At 42.2% G+C, this 20,852-nt stretch overlaps 1 protein-coding gene across 1 annotated transcript in view; it reads right to left on the minus strand.

Moving 5' to 3' along the window:
• Nucleotides 1–917: 917 nt before the first annotated feature.
• PLA2G4F (phospholipase A2 group IVF) overlaps nt 918–20,852 on the minus strand; it is a 218,345-nt gene continuing 198,410 nt past the window's right edge. Inside the window, exons 18-20 of the mRNA XM_069208777.1 lie at nt 17,178–17,344; nt 7,638–7,824; nt 918–3,774 (exon numbers count right to left, since the gene is read on the minus strand). Of these exons, the coding sequence (XP_069064878.1) occupies nt 3,542–3,774; nt 7,638–7,824; nt 17,178–17,344 (587 nt within the window). The 3' untranslated portion in view covers nt 918–3,541. The remainder of the gene's footprint in view (nt 3,775–7,637; nt 7,825–17,177; nt 17,345–20,852) is intronic.

Raw genomic sequence — 20,852 nt, forward strand, 5'->3', positions numbered from 1 at the left:
ATATCCCATCCACCCAAATCTAAATTACATTATATCCTATGGGATTTAGATTTCGGTGGACAGGATATCAGCCACCATTTTGACGGAGTAACTTGTCCGCTGAGTTCTAAATCAGGCCCGAAGCTTAACAATTGGGATTGTTTGAACCTGGTTCCTAGGTGACCTCCGACCTTCTGCCAATGACAACGGTGGTGTTCTGGTAGCTATAAGGCGCAACCTTCAAAATATGATACTACTGGATTTTCTTTCCTGCTGCGTTATTCCTAGCTTTCAAAAAAGAAGGTGAATCTGAGGCCTGAAATTGTAAGTATTGTTCTTGTTCTGAGCATGCCCACTCCATCTACCAACATGGGTCACATTCGAATACAAGATCGAGTGGAAATGTGCAGGACAAAAGAACAACACAAAAAAAAATTACCTGCCAAAAAAGGTAAGTTTTTTTTTCGAACCTCTATGTTGTAGATTTTTTTAACCTATTTGTTTTTCAAAGAACTTTGCCGGCTTTGTAAGGATTTTGCGATTGGTCAATTAAAAAAAAAAAACAGAAAAATTTACAAAAGTAAACTAAATGAACTTCACACACTCCTAGCTAAAAGAGGTGCGTAGCATTCTAAGAAAGAGTGGAATGGTCACGTAGGTTACGTACCAACAACAAGAGAACGCGTGATGCCTGTAACACACAGCTTTCATTATTTAAGATTATTATATTCCTTTCTGTAAATCCTCTTATAAGGATATCCTGAACCTTTTCGGTTTATTGACAAATCCTGTTTATGCAGCATGAATCCAAAATCCTGATTTGAATTCTAGCCAAGACTGTGATTACATCTGAAAATTAAATGTTGCAATACAAATAATGAATGCAGCATTCATGCTGAAAGTACACAGCAGTCACATCCAATTTACACAGAATGGAGCCAGTTAATAAAAATAGATTTTATTTAGATTTATTTCTAAAGTTACATTTAGATGGGCACGTGTTTCAATTGCAGCAAAGGAACTTACATAAAATTCAGCACACATGACACATTATTTTAATCTCCCTCTCAAACTGCATATTTTGCATGTTCAAATTTAACGATAATTCATTATCAAAGCACCTAGACAATTAATTAGCAGGTCCACATTTGTAGCTTTACAGATAAAAGTATGCTTGGATTTAATGTTGGGGTCTAGTGAGTCATAACTTAAGTGAAAGATTTGCTGTCCCCAGCTTCTGCTCTCTTTACACTTCATTTAAGCGCATGCCAACCACCTGAGGTCTTCAGAGCAAAGAACAAAACGTTCACCGGCCACCACAAACAAAAAACAATTCAAGCAGTGCAGGTTTTCTTGCCCAGATGAGAATAACACATCTCCAATTTTAGACCAATCCTGAATAATAGAAAAAGTACAAACTCTGACAGAGGGGGGTGTTGTGTCGGCAGTCAGGCAGTGCTATGTCAATGTCTATTTTAGATGACAAGTTACGGGGAACTTCTATACTGAATGTCTAATTATGCATCAGGAAACAGAGCAGCAAGAGGTAGGGGCTTCCTTTCGCTAGTGGTGCTTGGGAGACCTAAAACCGCAATCTTACAATAGGCCTAGTCTAGGAAGTGAAAGTGTCAAGGATGGCCGAAACAGTAGAACCAAGCTCTCTCTTGAGTCTCTGTGGGCAGATCAACACCATGTATACAATACCTTCTTTCATAGAACTAGTAGCAAAATTAGTTAGCAAAAAGCTCCCAGTAAGAGTGTTAAAGGTTGCTCTGTAGTCAATAAACTCCGATGTATCAATGTGGCTTCGCTTTCAATTGTGGACCTGTCCAAAAATGGAATTGATGCAAGCTTCCTAATCATGCACCAAATTTGGGTGCACACACAGTGAAACTGGAGACAATGGTGGTCGATAAGATTAATCATGTAGGGGGCAGATATGTAATATTCAGAGTGGGAAGCCAAAGATTCTGGTTTCCCTAGATGAGGGTTTATTCATAAATGTTAAAAAGAAATGTACTTTGCAGGCTCAGTTATAGACCAGGAGGCTAAATTTCTATTTCTGAATTCTCTGCTTGAATACACTTTGTGATTCTAGGCAAACATCATTATCTCCTTCTGGATCAGTTACCTTGTCTTCCGAAATTGAGTATTTAATACCTGACTTCCATTTCTTGCACACATATTCTTGTATATGGCATATGGGAGACTGTATAAAAGCCTGTTTCTAACTTATTATTACAGGCGACTTGTGACTTCTTTAGTCAACAGTAATGAATACATGACATGGCTGCTCAACTGCAATAAGTTATTATAGCGCGGTTCTGAGGGCGCAATGCCTGTAGCCAGCACTGGCCTTGCAAACAAAAGCATATCCATGTTCCAGTACCACGCTGCCCATGTCCTCTTTGGTCTGAATCGTTACAAACACATCTTACCCACTAAACAGTCTCTCTGTTGGCTCCCCGTGAAGGAATGTTAGGCGCCTTATAATTCCTATGCTTCATCCATAAACTTCTATATAGCAGGTCACCAGACCGTGAACAACGTTCCCTTCCAACCAGTCAGCCAGAAACTCAGGATACGCCAACCACAACTTAATGTCCATCCGACCATACTGAAATAAGAATTTCGGTGGTAGGGCTCTAGGCTTTTAAGGATCTTCCCTTTGGAATTCCCTCCCAATGCATCATGGATTCAGAAAAAAGATAAAAAACCACCTATTCAAACAACCATAGGGCTAAGTCCCTCAGCTGCCATTGGATGACTTAGCCCATGCTGATGGCTAAAACGAGCTCAGCTTCTAATTAGGCTGATCACTATCTATCCATTCGAAGGCTTGGCCATCCACATACCATTGTTCCAAGACCACTGAGGCTATCTAGGTGGTTTGTAACACTCCATGAAACCTCCAAATAAATAAATACACAGATCGTAAAATATGAGGATCGCACTTCAATGCATTTTGGCATTCAAGAACAGCCATGAAAAGACAGCACCATCTCTGATGGTGTGGCTGCCTCTTTATCCCCTTTTCCCAAATGATCTTCACCTTAGACAGAACAATTAAAGTGGTGTTTAAATTCCATTTACAAGGATAAAAAGATGTCACTGGATAAACAATATTTAAAAATATATTTTTGGAAGATATTTTCTGTTGGTGGTGGTGTCCAGAACCTTCCACTAGGAAGAACTATTATTTATGCATGCTTATCAATGAGTGAGGGGATCAAGGGGCTCAGTGGAATAATGTATTCAGTCCAGAAGTCTGTGTTTGACCTCATATTCAAGAGTCCAAAAATGAGGGTCACAATGACCCACAAATGATTTGCAATTCATTGGTATTTATGGATACTTTTAATAAAGTATGCATCCCTGCTTTCTAAATTTGCCCAAATTATTTTTGTTAAACTACTCAAAGCCTGCTGACTGCAGTTACATAGAATTGAGAGAGAACAGCTTCAAATCACAGTATCCGCATTTACTTCATGTTCAGTCAACTTCAGTCATCTAAATGCCCGTATTGGCTCCTACAGCATCTGAGACGCAGGAGATCAAGAATTCAGACTGTTGGTTCAACCCGTTTGCTCTCTCGCAATGTCCTCCGTTTTAGCGCCAAGGCGAGAGCTTCTAGTATAGTGTCTCTGTTGTTCAACACGTTGTAGCGGTTGACTCCCAGCAGTCTGTCAAAATCGCAAGGGTCGAAGGTGAAATTTGAAGAACGATAGGGTGAGTTCCTCCCTGAAATATGAAAATTTCCAAAGGATTTTTCTTCTTCTGTTTCACGCTCAATCCCTAAACAAAAACAAAAAAGTAAATAAAAGTAAGTGTTTGACCTATATATAAAAGACCAGTGTGGTGATTACAGGGGCTTATGCTGACCCTTGACTATAGCATGGATTCTAGGGCTCAATAGAAACATTCATTCTCAGTCAGAAGATGAATGGTAGCATTCGATCCTCTTGACATTAATATTTTAATATGACATTAAAATGTATCGACCTGTATATAAATAAGCAGTTGAAGCCTATACGGAATATTTTGTATACACTATAAAGGGCGAAGTAGGATACGCTACTCAACTGGAATGATGGCATTTTAAATAAGAAATCATCTTGCATGTTGCCCCTGAGATTTAGAAACCATACACTTTGAGAATCACATCGTACTAACATAATACTGTTAGATGAGTGAAACATAAAATAACGCTCATCTCCACCAGACTGTTGGTTGCCCACACTGCCCAGCGGTCACCTTACCTATCGCGGGCACAAGAGAACGCTCATTTGCATGCTGAAGGATACTATGGTCTTATGAGAAAATGAGTGAATAAGGAGAAAGTGAATTGCCCGTGGCTACTTTGTAAATGATGAAGAAGAGTCTTGGAGGTCAGTGGTGTTCTGTTTCAATTTTGTTACAAAGAGCACGTTAACTCTCTCACATAAAGATCCACCGAGAGCAGACTCCCTAGTCTCTGCATCCCGGGACTTGGTAAGCACTACACACCTTGTCAAATTATAGTAAATTTAAAGCAAAGTTTTTCCAGTATTGAATAACAGGCCAGACATCCTCATCCAGAAAAGTCCACAAAGGCCATTTGCCACCCTGGCTAGTGCCATGGGCCATTACTGATATGACTAATGGCATCAGGTGTTGTTCTTAGTGAAGTTGTGTGCAGAAGATTCAGAAAAGTGCGCTTAACCAGTAACATTATTAAAAAATTGATGACATTTAATTTCTGCTGTAGAGGAGGTTAGAAGTCATCCCCAATTGCAGGTTTTAGACAAGCATTTGCAAAGCAAATATTTCTGGGCTGTTGTAGATGGATGTGTTCCCTGTTGTAATGGATGTACTTCGTGTGACTGGAGCAAAGTATAGAAATGTGGAATTGAACCGGCCTTGTAATATGCTCAGAGGAGTCCACCCAGGAGCAGCAATGGGAGGACCCACACAAGTGGGTACAAGTAGGGGCACAAGGTGAGTGGGTGCCAGAAATGTCCTGTCTTAGGAATGGAAATAGCTTTGCAAGGGGCACTCAAAAGGATGTAAACTCATGGAAAGCCCTGGGAGGAAAGAAAGATAAAATAATAATGGGTTATGGCTCATATGCAATGCCATACTTGGTCCAAATTCGGATGTTGTTGCGGGGAGTCATCTTTATCCTCTCCACCAAAAGTCTGGATGGCCAGGGTGGAGTTTAAATAGCGAGGCAAAGCACAAGCCCTGATGAGCCGTAGACTAAGCGGGATGTCCTACTCATGACATTGATAACAGGCTAATCGGAGACACCTTGTAAGCAACAGGGAATGCTTAAGAGGAGGACAAAGATCTGACCCAACACACCCACATCCACAAACAGCACAACAGACAGGAAATATCCTTGCATCTCCACAGCTTACCCCGGATAACTAAACAGTTTGAGCCGTATAGGCAGTGTAGGAGGCTCAGAAATGGAGGGAAGCACACCGACTCTGGCCTATCCTGCACAGGGTAAGCATCCATCTTCTGGTGGTCTCACAGTGATGTCTTCTTTGCCTATCTTTATTTCCAGCCCTTTTGCAAATAAATTTTCTTTTTAAATCAATAACTCATTTTCTATGTGAAATCATTTTTGAGTGGCTTACTGACATTAAGGACATGTATTTTGCATTATTGGAACTATTTTTGGCTAGTCTGATTTTTGTAAAACAGGCTATTCAGAACACGTAATACCTGTTTTCCTGCTGTCAGACAGTTTGCATGCAAGATGGCTTACTACAAATGTTTTAACTGAAATTTGTGTTTATAGTGAGTGAAAATGGCACACTGCCTTTGAAACCATTGAATCAAAAAAGAGGATAAAAGCTTGGTTTGAGTGTTCTCCAAGTTTGAGCCATTCCTCATGAAACTTTAACCAGGTAAAGACGACTATGATTAAACAAGGTTTGGCAAAGCTGGAATCAATGTACTAACACATGGAACCCATGTTAGCACATTAGAACCAGGCTGTACACACATAAGGGCGGGAGGCAGGGGGTGGGGTAGCAATGGCAAGAAGAGTAGTTGAGGAGGTTGACCGTGATGGGAGATGAGGGCAGTGAGGAATAAGGGTGGAGGTGGAAGTGAAGGCAGGATGAGGAGGACAGGGAGGCAGAATTGACAGTGGATAGAATGGTATAGACGAGTGGGTGCGAGGAGTAACACACAAAAGAAGGAGGGTAAGGGAGGAGAAAAAAGGTTTGACACCTGACCAATGCTTCCTCATCATAATCACAAAGATTTTCAATGCCCCACCACAGGATAGATCGGAAGCTGGATGTCCATCTAAGACACCAGCCCATCCTGCCGGTGGCCTACTGATACTACTATCCACGCCAATCAAAGAACTCTGATGTGGCTGTTGCAGCCACAAATCATTCACAGAGCAAGTAAATATAAAACCTCATGTACATAACAAATACATATGAATAATGTGCAATGATCTAACTCCACCTTAATCAAATCAATCTGGTCTGTACTCCTTATCCACTTCCCTTAAACACATAACACACAACCCTATATTAATCTAAACGTCTTTAGGCTTCTCAGTGATGTGGTGCTGACAAGCACAGAGTTAACGTGAGCGGTAAGGCACAGCATCAGTGTTTGTTAAAGGGGGAGTGGGACTTTAGTGTGTCTTTATATATAATAATATTAGTTTGCTGGAGTGTGACTGCAGCACATCTGGTTTTTAATGTTATCAAGAACACATGCAGGAGAATGTCTACACTGAAAACAAATGTGGAATCAGGGAACGAATTCCAACCAACATAAAATAATCTGCAACGACCTTAGTCATATAGACAATGGGGTGAGATTTTGACAATACAAGACTGCATCCATCACTCCCCACCATATCTCACTAATTTAACTGATTATTTTTGTTACATTATGATATTACCACACCTTGACTATGGGAACGTGTTGTTTCTGAGCTCCCCCTTGTATGTCTTAAAGAGAATACAAGTTGTGCAAAATGCTGCGGCTTGCCTACTTACAGACATCCCCAGACATTCATCTGCTGTCCCAGCCTTGGCCTCTCTCCACTGGCTCCCTGTTGAACAACGCATTATCTTTAAAGCCATGTGTTACGTCCACCGAGCCCTTCGAAATAAGGGTCCAGTCTTTCTTAGACAAATAATTATTCCCTATACCCCTTGGAGAACACTCAGATCCTCTTCGGCTTTTCTAATCAACTCCTTTCGTGCCAAGAAGCCCAGATGGGGGGGGCAGAACCTTCACCTGTAGCGCAGCCAAGATCTCTAACTCCCTCCCCCTAGAGCTTCGACATGACATGTCCGAACTTTCCTTCCGTAGGAAACTGAAAACTTTCTTGTTACCTGAGTAGGCCTGTTCCTTTGCCTAATGATTCTCCTTCAGTGCTGGGAGGCCTCTGGGTAGCCAAGCGCTTTATAAATTCCATAAACAAAACTAAACTTAATTAGCTCAGATGATTCTGACTGAGTCGTATAAAACATGGATGACATTTTAGTTTTTTTCAATTTAATTCCAGCTTTCAATGGTGAAGTGTGAATCACAAAACTAAGCCAATGAATGTTTGGAGTGGTACCAGCGTCCGGCAGGCAGTCACGGGGCTGCCAGGAGAAGATTATGTGAGACTTACAAGTCTGTTGGCTTACCTGGCTCTTTGTGCTTTTGAAACGTGTCATTGACCAACGGAAAGTGAATCACAATTGGAACCTTTGGATTCTCAAGATCTAAAAACATGTAGCACTCCTTTGGTTTCTTCTCATCTTCCTCGCTCAGCTCAATCTTCGGGAATGGGATTCCTCGCTCTCTGCAGTACATCTCAGTTAGCAGCAGGACCTATGGTTAACAGTTAAAAGAGCATGAATCATATTCGTACTCTATTAAGAGTCTGCATACAATGCATCCCTCACTACAGCATCCATTCAGGAGTAGATCACACTCTTCAATTTCAAATTCAACAATAGCACCAACATTCAGTTTACTTACACACCAGCATCACCAAGGTTCTTCCCCCAACATACATCTATTCCATGATCTCTATGGCCTTTAAGAGGGAAAGCAGATTACAGTTCTCACATTTACCACCCTCCTCGGATGGGCAACAGAAATAGCAAATAAAAGACAGCAGAAAACAAATATTATATTCCTGACTAGAACAGCTACAGGAAAGAAGCCAACAGGCAGCTTTCTTTATTGAAAGAACAGTGCCATGTTAGTTCAGGATAGGTAAATCTTCATGAAAACTGACATATATGACAAATCGATATCATAAATACCCAGATGTTGCTCCCTTGCTAGCTGTACCAGAGGATCCAAGCTACATCTTACTGATTGGAAGTATTAGGACCAAAAATCAATCTGGGATTACTTGTGTTTCTTTCTGGAGGGCGGCTAGACTTGAGGTTCAAGATGGACTCATCCCATGAGTAGCATTGTCAGTACTAGCTTGCATTAGGTAGACCTCTGTCACGACTGGCACAGTGGAGGAAAAGCAGTGGTTTGGAATGTTACCCCGAATGATTGCCAGCAATTAGGCTATTTGTAAGCATTCCTTGTCACCTTTTGTGTGACTGATGTAATGCCCTCAGTGGTCAGATGTATGCCCAGACATGGGTCCCTTACTCGCTGTGCCACGGGATCCAAGCTTGAACTCACTGACAAGGCATAATAAGGTGGAAACCTGTCTGAGGTTGCTTGTGTTCCCTTCAGGAGGGGTCCTTGCCGGACAGCTCAAGATGGATTGTTGCCATGAACGACAGGGCCAATAAATATTTGTATAAGGAGGCCTTTGGTCTAGAGTGGTGTAGTGGGCGAAAAATGATCTCTTAATGATAGTACAGGTATATATTGGTAACTATACAAATAAAGTATCGTGAAAAGAGTGTGGGACCCATCAAGTGACAAAACTATGCTATTTTAAAATTTTATTTACATCAGGCATACTATAACTGAAGAGAGATGATCACTGTTCCATTTCTTGTAATCGTTTTATTAGGTATGAACAAGAAATGAAAATGACTTATTTTTTTCAAATACGATACACTACAAAACTTACATATTTTATTTATTGTCCAATTTTAAATATGCATTTTGACAGATGAAAATATTGTTTCCTCACACGACACGTGATAGGCTTAGTTTACTATAGTGCAGTTTGAGGCATACTTGATCACCTTTAAATGAATTCTAATCATGTAGACTGTTGAATTGTTACTCACTTATCTAACTTTATACTTCTAGTACTGGCACTTTCAGCTTGTAGTACTCAAATGGGCAGGAGAACTATCATAAGCTCATCAATTTCAGCACCAGTGTGAATTCATATTTACTATCAAACCTATGTATGATTATAAATAGCTTGTATGTTATAAGACTAGAGAATACTTCATCTTTATTATCCGATCATATAACAGCCATTTACTTCCCTACGATTCTATAGTGTAGTGCATTGTTTAGTTTATATTTAATACATCGTTTTTTGCTTTTATTTTAGTACTATAATGAAAAGAGTCTGATTTGTTTGTTAATAAAATAAGTGGACATAAACATATTTTTAACTAGTATTTGATACATAGATCTCGCTCTCTGAAATACACATCTTTGAAATATATACTACTTTGGAAAGATAATTGTATTGAAGCCATAGCAGCTATCTGTGTCAGCTTGCAAAAACAAAAAAACATGAGTGCACCCTTAGTTTTTCTTCTGTGTGAAATGTGATCCTCAGAGAGCGCGTTACTCAACTGGGGAACACTTTTGCTCTACTTCCGCAACACTTCCTCCTGTAACAGAGCCTAGAAAGGTAACAGGTGCAATATTAGAATCATAATTCCTCAGAACACCATATCCCTATCCACACCACTTTGGCCATAGATCCCTCGACCAGCAAAAATTCTGTTAAGCCTGCACTGGATCGCTTCTGAAAAAGCCTTGTGTACTTCTGGCATAAGTGAAATATAAAGGTCAGGCCTTTCTCCCCTCTCTCACGCCTGTTTCATTTCAGCTCTTTTATTTAGTCTTACCAGAGTATAATACACCATGCACAGGTATCCAGAGAGTACCTTTGAATGACAGTGACCACCCTCATCATTATCATTGTTTTCGATAGGGTATCCTTTACAGTGGTTTGAGTTATTGTGTGCATACAGGCAGAGATTGACCTAACAGCTCTTCCAATCTAGTCAATATAATTTCTCAGGATGTGTCTAAGTTGAGCCCAATGCAGAGCTTCTGTCTTCTATCCAAACTAACCTCTTCTATAAATCACTCAAAGGACTTTTTCGGTGATGTGTTTATCATGCATGGCTACCATTCTACAAACTCAACCGCATCTCATAGTAAAAGTCCTTACTGTGTTGGTTTCCCTCGGTCAGCGTGTTTTTTTTTCAAGATTATTTCAGAACTTAGAAGCTTTTTATGAAACCAATCATAAAGAAACTAAAACGAGGATAAGCGAAAATGAAAATTGTGAGGACGAAAGTCCCCAATTAACAGAGCAGATGTTCCCTTCCTGCCATTTTACCCTTTGTGCCCGAAGTTTGTCTTCATACTGCTCTTGTTTTGTTAGACTTTAATGGGACCAATGCCAAGGGACTTCCCTTTCTGCCAATCTAGTGCTCTCTAGGGATACCCTTTGTTGTACCATAAGATTGGGGAGAACACAAACTGGCATTTACTAACTATAGTCTAAAGAACTACCAAAGCTCACCTCTGCACAGTGAGAGTGGCTTGTCATACACAGGGCTCCATTCTGTTTCTTTCTCTTTATATTGTAAAGCTTGTGAATTTTCAAGGACATCATACAGAGTGCATGTACAATAAAGAATGAGTGGGGCATTAGTCACAATCACTGTTGGTGCACCTGTTAGGGTTCCTTACATGATTTCAAATAATGTTCAGGCATGAACAATACATTAATTATTGTGTGTGTGAGTGGCTGCAGAGAAACAACAAGGATAACCTTATACCCTACTTCTTCACCTCAGCCTCCTCTGTCTCCTAGACTAGGAAGTGCAGAAGGTGTCCCATCAGAGTTCACCCATACACGGTGTATATGCTTTGTGTCACATATTGTGCCTTCTGAGACCACAACAAAGCCTGCTTTATACAAACTTCTGTGTGAAAAAGTCTACACAAGCACTATTGGTTGACATTTCAATCTTAAAGAATGCAGTACTATTGACTGTCAGTATGATGCTGCCCAACTACCAATGACTGTGAAAGGAGCTTCTTGCCAGCTCTTTGAAGATCTACACTGAGTTCAATCTATTTGGACTTAACTGTGGTGCTTCCTGAATTTCAAAGTGTTTACTGCCTGTCGCCTGAAAGCTAGGACTAAGCTGTATTCCAACTCTGCTGACCTGCCTTGCTCCTGCTGATTTCGTCAGTGTGGAAGACTCAAACCAGCTCAAAAATCCTAATCTGATAGAGATTTCTAGTTGCAGATTCCATACCTAAGAATTATCCCAAGCATCAGACAAGATCCAGAAGATTTTTCATAAGCAATACCCCTGTGCACCAGTAGGTGGTGACGTTCAGCTCTGCATGCTTCATCAGCATTGTCCACACCGGAAGTGACGTCCACAGCACATATATAGGTGCCACCTAGGTGTGCTGGCATCAGTTATTTTCTTTCTACGCCAGTTTGCACAAATCCAAGAAGAGCTGCCCCTTCAGTCACTTTTTGTCTGTACTTTTTCAACGTTTTGTCAAGATTTTTTAGATTTTCCTCCTGGTGTGGCAGGATGTCATCGAAGAAGGCCGGCTTCAAGCTATGCAGTGCATGCCACCGGCCGAAGTCGATGACAGATCCGCATCTTGTTTGTCTGTGGTGCCTCAAGCATGAGCATGACCCGAAGCCATGCTCCTGCTGGGGCGCAATTAATTCTAACGCTTTTGAGGGAGCAAACCCAAAGGCTGATGGCGGCCCATCCGGCAACATCACAACATTCGAGGTCCTGGTTGAGAAGTAGGTCCCCAGATCGGTCGCATAGTCCGAGGTCATTACCTCACTCCAAGTTGTCTGGACATTCTAGTAAGTCCCGGCACAAAAATGAGAAGACAAAGCTTTGTCAGCCGGTGAGACACTGGAGCATCTGCCTTTTAGGGCTCACTCAGCGGTTCCGCCTGCACTGGGGCCTCAGCGCCTCCCAGTGTTTCCTGGAGCTGTAGCGACCCCTGCCCAACGTAAAGAATTTAAGATGCTATGTGCCTTATATCTGTGTGGGCCAACCCCTCTGGTGCATCTTTGGGCCCTCGTGGTTGGCAGGGGCCCCTTACGGTTCTGCACTAGCAGCTTTGGCCTCAGAGCCGGTTAAGCTCTACATATCCATTCCTGGATCTAGACCGATGCTGGTTGTATCAGCTCAACCCCACGTGCCCACCAGCAATACCATCCCCTCTCTGATCCCCAACTCCGATATGGAGCTGGAGAGAGGAATTGTGCGACAATGTATCCGGTGCTATCAGGAGCCAGGCCTCCCAGATCAGAGCCTGAAGCCTAATCTTATGGGTTAGGACTCAGGGTGGAGTGGAAGGGGTCACTGGACCCTAAGGAACTCCAGCCTAATGATCAGGACATGGACTCGTGTGTATAGAACTCAGTTAAGCTAGTGACCTGGACACTTCCCCAGATACTGGCATGCTTTTTTCCCCTACCGTGGCAATGGAGGAGGTGGGGAGCGCGGTAGAGGTCCTTGACCTTCAGCTGCCCTTGGTGGCATTCAAGAATAATCTATTGACAGAGGTACTTCAGCAGGGAGTCTCCCCATCTGAACCGCTCCTCCCATTTAATGGAGCCCTTAGAGATGGCTTTTTGGGTACCTTGTCCAAGTTTAACACAAGAGCTCCTGTGAATAGGACAATCACCTGTTGCCACCGCCCCACACTGGGGGACCCAGCTTTCCTCACTTAACACTAACCCCCCCAGAGAGTTTGGTGGTCCAGGCTTCCACCTCCCATGTTAACCCTGGCGTGTTCCTTACCTCATCCCAAGACAGGGAATCCAAGAGGCAGGAGATGGTTAGGAAGAAGATGTTTTCTTCCACCAGCCTGGCACTGCAGTACGTCAACACCACATGCCTTTCTGGCTGCTAATCCCATGATCTGTGGGACACAGTTGACAAATGCTGCCTTCTGTCCCAGAAGAGGCCCAGGCTGTGCACTCCCAAGCTGTGACAGATGGGAGAGATGCAACAAAGTTCACTATTCGTTGTGGACTCAACACAACCAACTTTCTGGGCAGAGAGGTTTCACCACTGGTGGCCCTTAGGTGCCATGCCTGGCTACAGACTACTGGCTTATTGAGAGATGTCACATCTCCTTTGATGAACAGGCCCTTTGACAGCTCCAGTCTCTTTAGAGACAAAGCAATTTCAGAGCTCAAATGTTTCAAGGACAGTCAGGCTACGGCGCAGTCTTCAGGCTTATATTCAGTCCTGCGCCACCCCCAGTCCTGTTTTTGCTTTTTTGGTGACTACGGAAAAGGATACCTGCCACACTATTATCCACTCAGCCATTGTGCTTCTTTGGTGACTATGGAAAGGGATACCTACCACACTAATATCCACTCAGCCACTGTGCTGCCCATCCTCCACAGCCCCTGCAAGGCCAAGGGCGCGGTATCTACAGACCTCATGGAGCAGACAGCCAAAGGTCAGATCAGTCCACCACCCCCAAAACCTCCTGCACCTGCAGTCTCCAAACCATCCTAATCTTCCCTTATACCATCACATGCAACCCAGTTGGCAGCAGGATACGCCACCACCTGCCCACTGGCAGTCTATAAACATCGGACAGGTGGGTTTTGCAAATAGTGTGAAAAGACTACTCCCTCCCCTTCGTGACTGCCCATCCCCCATACCACCATCTCAAGACAGGCTGACCGAGGATCATCCTTCTGGTTAGATTTGCATGCCTCCGCTGAGAACACGCAAAGTCTGCAGCTTTGCATGCTGGAGTTTCTAAGATGGCTCTTATTCAGAGACACTTTTCGTCTAGAGGGGAGCTCGGGACTCCTGTACGCCTTTCTACCCACACCACACCTGCTCATAGTTTTCAAAAAGATCAAGAATGGCCAGGCCCAAATCCTCCTTATGGCCTCAGATTGGGCATGGAGAGTCTGGTATCCCGAGCTAGGAAGTATGGTTATTGATCCTCCTATTAGGCTGCCTATTCGGGAGGATCCTCTGTCACAGCAGGAAGGGAGGGTTCCATACCCAAATGTGTCCAGTATGCGACTTCTTGTTTGGAGATTGAGTGGCAGCAATTGACAGCATTTGAACCTTCTTCCCAAAATCTGCGATGTAATCTTGGCGGCCAGCCATTCCTCCACCAAGTTGTCATATGCCTGTCGTTGGCAGAAATTTGTGGCTTGGTGTTCTGACAGAAATGTTTTTCCCCTTTCTTCCCCCCTCTCTCAGGTTCTTCTTTTTATCCTCTTTCTTTCCCAGGAGGGCTCTGTTTTGGGTACTCTTTCGGCTATCTCTGCATTCCTAAGATTGCCCGATCAATCCTATCTTCATATCTCCTTTCATAGATAAAATCTTGAACAGTTTAGTCTATCATTTTCATCCTTCTCCCTTTATCATGCCTCATTGGGACTTGAAGCTGGTTCTCACTTTCTTGTGCGCTCTCTTTGAGCTACTTCACAATTGTCCCCTGCGGTTGCCCACCATCAAAACTGCTTTCCTAGTGGCTATGACATCTGCCAGGTGAGATAGTGAGCTACAGGGCTTGTCATCTAAGTCTCCCTATTTACCTATTCATCTTGAAGTGGTGCTTTGAATGTGGGCCTCCTTTCCTTTTAAAGTGGTCATGCCCATTCAGGTAGATCAGTCCATCACCTTACCTACTTCCAAGGATGAGGAGCATCTCCATCATCTGTAACCCAAACAAGGAGTTGTTGCTCTACATTGACCACAAGCTGGCATTCCGGATGGACGATCAACTGTTCGTGGGGTATGTAGGAGCTAAAAAGGGTAGTGCTGTGCAGAAAAGGACCATCTCCAGATGGAACATGCTCTGAATTAAAATCTGCTATGCACTGGCCAAGAAGCAACCCCCTGAGGGCTTACACGCTCATTACACAAGAGCCAAAGCAACAACCACTGCATTAGCACACAGAGTTCTGGTCCTGGACATCTGCCTGGCAGCAACTTGGGGTTCCCTGCACACATTTACCAAGCATTACTGCCTGTACTGTCAGGTCTGTCATGATGGGCATTTTGCTCATTCAGTCCTGTAGGACTTCCTTGTCTGATATTGGCTCACAGACCCACCTCCGGGGGTAATATTGCTTGGGTATGTATTGTAAGGTATGGAATCTGCTGATAGAAGTCTCTTTCAGATGAACAAGTTACTTACCTTCGGTAATGCCTTATCTGGTAGAGACTATATCTAGCAGTAGATTTCTAACTGACCTATCCATACTTCCAGCTCTGCGAACGGATTTCTAGGGATGGGGCTCTATTCCTTTCAGGACCTAGGGGTTCACACCAGTGGTCAGTGTTCTTAATGGCTCTACCATTCTGGTGTGGAAAGGCATGAAAAGAAACTGATGCCAGCACCCCTAGGTGGCGCCTATCTTCTTCAAAGCCAATGACGCACACGGAGCCGAATGACGCCACCTACCAGCATACAAGGGCACTACTCACGAAAAATCTTCTGGAGCCAATCTGACACCTGGGATAATTCTAAGGTAAAAAATCTGCAGCTAGATATAGTCTCTAGTAGATAAGCTGTTACCGAAGGTAAGTAACTTGTTCAGCATGAACCCTGCAACTCACCAAAGACTGGAAGACAACTGCCTAAGAATCATCAGCCTAAATGTGCAGGTGAGCTGTAACTCCACCATCGTTTTTGTGGGAAAATCTTTTCTTTGCTGTTTTGTTCATGACTGTAAGATGCCTCTCCCATCTTCCCTTTTTCCAGTACCCACTAGCTTCAACATGGCTTGCAGGGACTATGTGCCATTCCCAATCTCAGTGGTTTGGGTGATTGAATAAGTATCAACAAGCCTCACATTGGAAAGTGTCAAATGTGTTTGTCCACTTAGTTGAAGTGAGATGCACACGTACCTTGGTGTAATTTACACTAGGGTGTGGTATTACATTGATCAATATTTAGGGTCAGGGTTATCTATGCTGCAACACATATCATTCTGGAAAATAAATGAAATGGTCACCCTTCATTGTGCTACTCATATCATTAAGGAAGACAGTCAAATCTGTTTCACCTGCTGCACGCTGACTAATCCGTAATTAATGTTTTCTGTGAATCTAGGGTCTAGTTGGAGATGCTGGGTATTCAACCTCTAAAAGCAATTGAACCATGAAATTGCATTAAATAACGACTACTATGACTGCTGGAGTGCACTGCATCACTATCCCACATATAAACACTTTGTTACTCTTAGTTATCCTCAGCCTAAGGGCACTGGCACAGAATTATATACAGCCCAAGAGCTGTAGTGATGTGGAAAAGCACCAATATAGTAAGTGATAGAATCCTCGCCTATGATGCAGTTTTCTTTATTTATCACATTATTTCTTCATCTAATTTGTGGTACTTTCTGAGCATTACATTGACATTAGTATACAGTTGTGGACATCTAGTAAGAGATCAATTGAGCACTATGGAGCAAGGTAGGGAACCATGGTGGAAAACCAATCAAGGGTTCACGTGCAATGCTTGGAGGGGGTTGTAGATGACTGGATGGCTCTTGAGGAAGCACTGGCAACTTAGTCTGGCTAGGCCAGTGAAAATATGTTAGTGCTATCGAAAAATGCACACTGAGGAAAGTTTAAATACCCACTTCCTTTTTGCACTGTATACAGCACTGTTCTCCTGGTGGCACAAAAGCTGTTGGAGTGGTCTCCAAACTGTAAGATTCATCCAATTAACAGTCTATCTCTGCTGTATTAAAAAAAGAGTATGACCATAACAATGTATGCCCATAACCAATTGGATATCGAGGACAAAAATATTGTGGCCAAAAAAAATGTCAGATTCTTAGGAACGTAGGTATACGTACGTGATTATAGGTTTGGTATCTGTAACTCCACATATACATACCTCAACAACATATATATATATAAGGCAGTCAATTTTTGATCACAGGATTTTGTCAGGTCAATATTTAAACCTCAATATGTTGGTAATAAACCTGCATAACTAGAGCCTGCTCTCACCTTGAAATGGGAATCCCATGAGTAGTTGAAAGAGATGATGACATCCACATCTCGCTCTGGTTGCAGCATTAGCGGGAAGGGCGAGTTGATGGACAACCCTCCATCGACCAAGTGCAGGCTCTCCTCCATGGGGGTCAGCTTGTTGGGGGAGGCATCCAGGTGGTTGTCTAAAGGAACACACAGACTATCGTGGTCACAAACACAAATTTAAAGAACAGATAACACTGATGTCAAAGCAGCCATACTGCCCAGAAATTTAAAGAACCATAGCACTATGTATTTTTATACTGTACTCCTCACTTTTCTAGTCAGGGGTCCCATTTCTGTAAATGTCCTAAATTTCTAAAACATTCTGTGAGATCTGGGAAATTTCTAATGAACTTTGAGTAAAACTCCCATAAACCCAAGCCTGAGTGCAGTTGACTTCTGTCACTGGGATGAGGAGCCTTAACAATTCTGCCCACTAACCTAGATTTAGATGTGACTCCCTCACTAGCCAAAACACGCCCAATTATTCTAGCTCGTTCACACAAAAAATGCATTTGGACCCCCTTTAATGTAACTCCATGCTATTGCAAGTTGCTTAGTACTTTATCAAGAGTTACACCCTGCTCAGCCTTCATTTCAGCACACATCAGGATGTTGATCTGAAATACAACTACATTTGTCACACATTTTAGCATCCTGGTCATAACCTCCTGGAGCACAGAAGCTGTTGTGGGCAGTCTAAATTGCATGTAGCAGAATTAGCTGCTACAAACATCATAAAATGCTGGAAATCCACATCCAGTTCCAACTGATGATACACTGCTTGAAATCTAATTTGGTGAACCACTGGACTGACTCACAGTTGTCATCACATCTTCTATGCGGGGGAGAGGGAAACTCTACCCAAATGGCATTTTTCAGACACCATAGGTCAATGCACAGGTGTAATTCTCTCAATTTCTTCAAGGTCAAAAGCACTAGAGAACACCAAAGAGTAGCATCAACTTCTTCATTTAAACCATTTTCTTGTGTTTTGTTCAGGAAACTGGGACAACGCCGCCTTCCCATACAGTATGTGATATGCATTCCAAAGCCTGTGTTTAACTGGAACACTCCCATTTTTTAACTTGATAGCGTGGACAACATCTTTATTCTTCCCTCTTTTTCATGGAAACTTGACTAAACATTTTTATCCTAAAATGGTCACTTTCAGTATTTATTAATGAAATAGAACACTTCTCTCCAGGTGTAATAACTATATTGAAACCAATTTAATACCACCATCCCAATACATTTATCCCTTGTCAGCCACATACATTTTTCCTTTTATCTTCTTGTTCTAAAAGGCATGTTCTGCCCAAAAATAACCTAGCAGATTGACTTTGCTATCTTCAAATGCAGTAGTTATTACAACTGTAGTAACACCATTTTCTAGGCTCAGTGTTTTTTTACATTTTTCTATAGAAATAACTGTGATCCTTGCACCAGAATCTAGAAGTAGTTGTAAGTCTACACCCTCAATAGTTATGGGTACATTCTAAACACACCCTACTTCTACAACTTCTATAGAAAGCACCAATACATTTATTTGCTTCTACCAAGTCAATTTCTTCAGCGTACCCTATTCTTGGGCGGTTCGCATGGCATGGGTATCTGGCGCGGGTGTTGTCCTGTAGTCACACTTTTGTAAAGGATGAAACACTGCCTCTTCACCTAGGCCTGCCCGCTACAGAACACTGTGGAACCACCCAAGAATAGAATACTTTGAAATAAGAGATTGATTATTCAGTCAGGTGAGAGCAGTAAGCATCACATGTATGAGTGACTTAGAACAACACTAACAGGTAGGGAGAGTTTGATAGCCCTGACAAAGGCCCCAGACCTGATTGAACTAAGAGAGAGGGCTGAAACATGCTGGCTTTAAGTAGGGTCTCTGGTAACATCATCTCCCGTAGAAACCCACAATATATTGTTTTTATATATACCTTTGGTACCACTTGATAAAGTAAATTCCTTGGGTATACCAATAGGTATTTTTAACTGTATTATCTGGATCCCTGCTTACATCCAGTTGGTACTTTGTCTAAGAACTCACAAATTTGGTTCAGCCAGTTGAAGCAAGTATACTAATTAAGAAAATTATTAATGATGTTTATGTGCTTAATAATGAAAAATGTGCAGAGAAATTTATCATAGAGAAAATAATGTGCACGTTTGAAAATGTGCCCTCGGGGTATGGCAGCCATGTAAACGAGATTGTACTAATATAACTGAAACTGTATGAAATAATTAAAAATATATGAGAAAAATTTAGTAATATGTCATTTCGAAATGTATAACCTACGTTTTACTTCAATTTGTAGTGTTAACTTAGTCGGACTTAAGGCTTAGTCTTCCTAGGCCTCGCACACAGAGAGCAGAAACAATAACCACGTTTGCAAGAAGCTGCTACGGACTGTCCTTGACTCACCCAATGTAAAAGTTGCTTAGCTAGAATTTTCTGCAATGTACCGGCAGACAAGAGATGATGAAGACAATTTGATACAATTGTGTGTGGAGTAGGCTAAATGTACTTTCCCAGGACTTGAACAATGAAGGCACTGACTGAAGAGGAACATGCAACAATTGCGATACCTGAAGAGCCGGATGATGAGGACATCGTACAGCCGACCAATCCAAATCTTGTGAACAGACTGATATTAAAATTGGTAGATTCGGTAAACAAATACTATAGGTTAAGGTCATATCTGCTGACTTACTGACCAATTAGGAAATAGGGGGACGGACTGGGAGACCCTAATAAAAAGTCATGACAAGGGGCTAAAACTAGAGATGCAAGTGGTGAATTCGATGACATCAGGAGACGCTGTCCGAGGTTCTGTCGTTGGGCTCATGCCCTGTGAGCCTGATGCGTGGCTGACTAATTGATGACCTGAAGACGAAGACTGACTTGCTGATCCATCCTTGATAGGTAGCTATGAAAATGTGAATGACAAAATGTGCCTTTTCTTCTAGGTACCAACTGCGCTGATTATAGAATTCTCACTTAGATAGATCTTTTTCCAAATTAATGTTTTTCTCTAAATTGTTTTGCATGAAGGCCCACGTGCTGATGCTAATCTTGGTTAGGTAGGCGGTTAAGGGTGACATTGACAGTGACAACTGACTGACGAGATATTAGCTGAACTCTGCCATTAATGCTGGTATCCGTTTGACAATATGTAGGTGCTTTTGTGCATATGTTTTCTTCAAGTTATGTTGTGATTGTTTTCATTAATGAATTAATAATTGAGTGAAATGAATAATGATTGAGCTAACGGATGATTTAGAATTGTAATCAATAGGGAAATAAAAATTGTTTAACTCTTACCGAGTTGTGGTTATTCATGAGTAGATGGTTTTGAGCTGTTTTTCCGTCTAATGTTTCTGGATTGTTGATGTTAATTTTTGATTCAGTAATCACTGCATGACTAGGATACTCCATGCGATTCAAAAGCTTCATTGACCTATAAGCGTCCCCTTGTAAGTTTACTTACTAAGGAGCGGGCGCGCTAGCAAGTCCACCCTGGTAGTACTATCTTACCAAGATGTGGATGGACTGCCTATGATACTAGTGGGAGAGGCGTCTCGTCCATTTCTTGGAAAAGTGTATAGGGTGACTGTAATAGTGGTGTTGCCCTGAATTTA

Source organism: Pleurodeles waltl, chromosome 9 (assembly GCF_031143425.1).
Source record: "Pleurodeles waltl isolate 20211129_DDA chromosome 9, aPleWal1.hap1.20221129, whole genome shotgun sequence".
In the NCBI taxonomy this organism is placed as follows: domain Eukaryota; kingdom Metazoa; phylum Chordata; class Amphibia; order Caudata; family Salamandridae; genus Pleurodeles; species Pleurodeles waltl.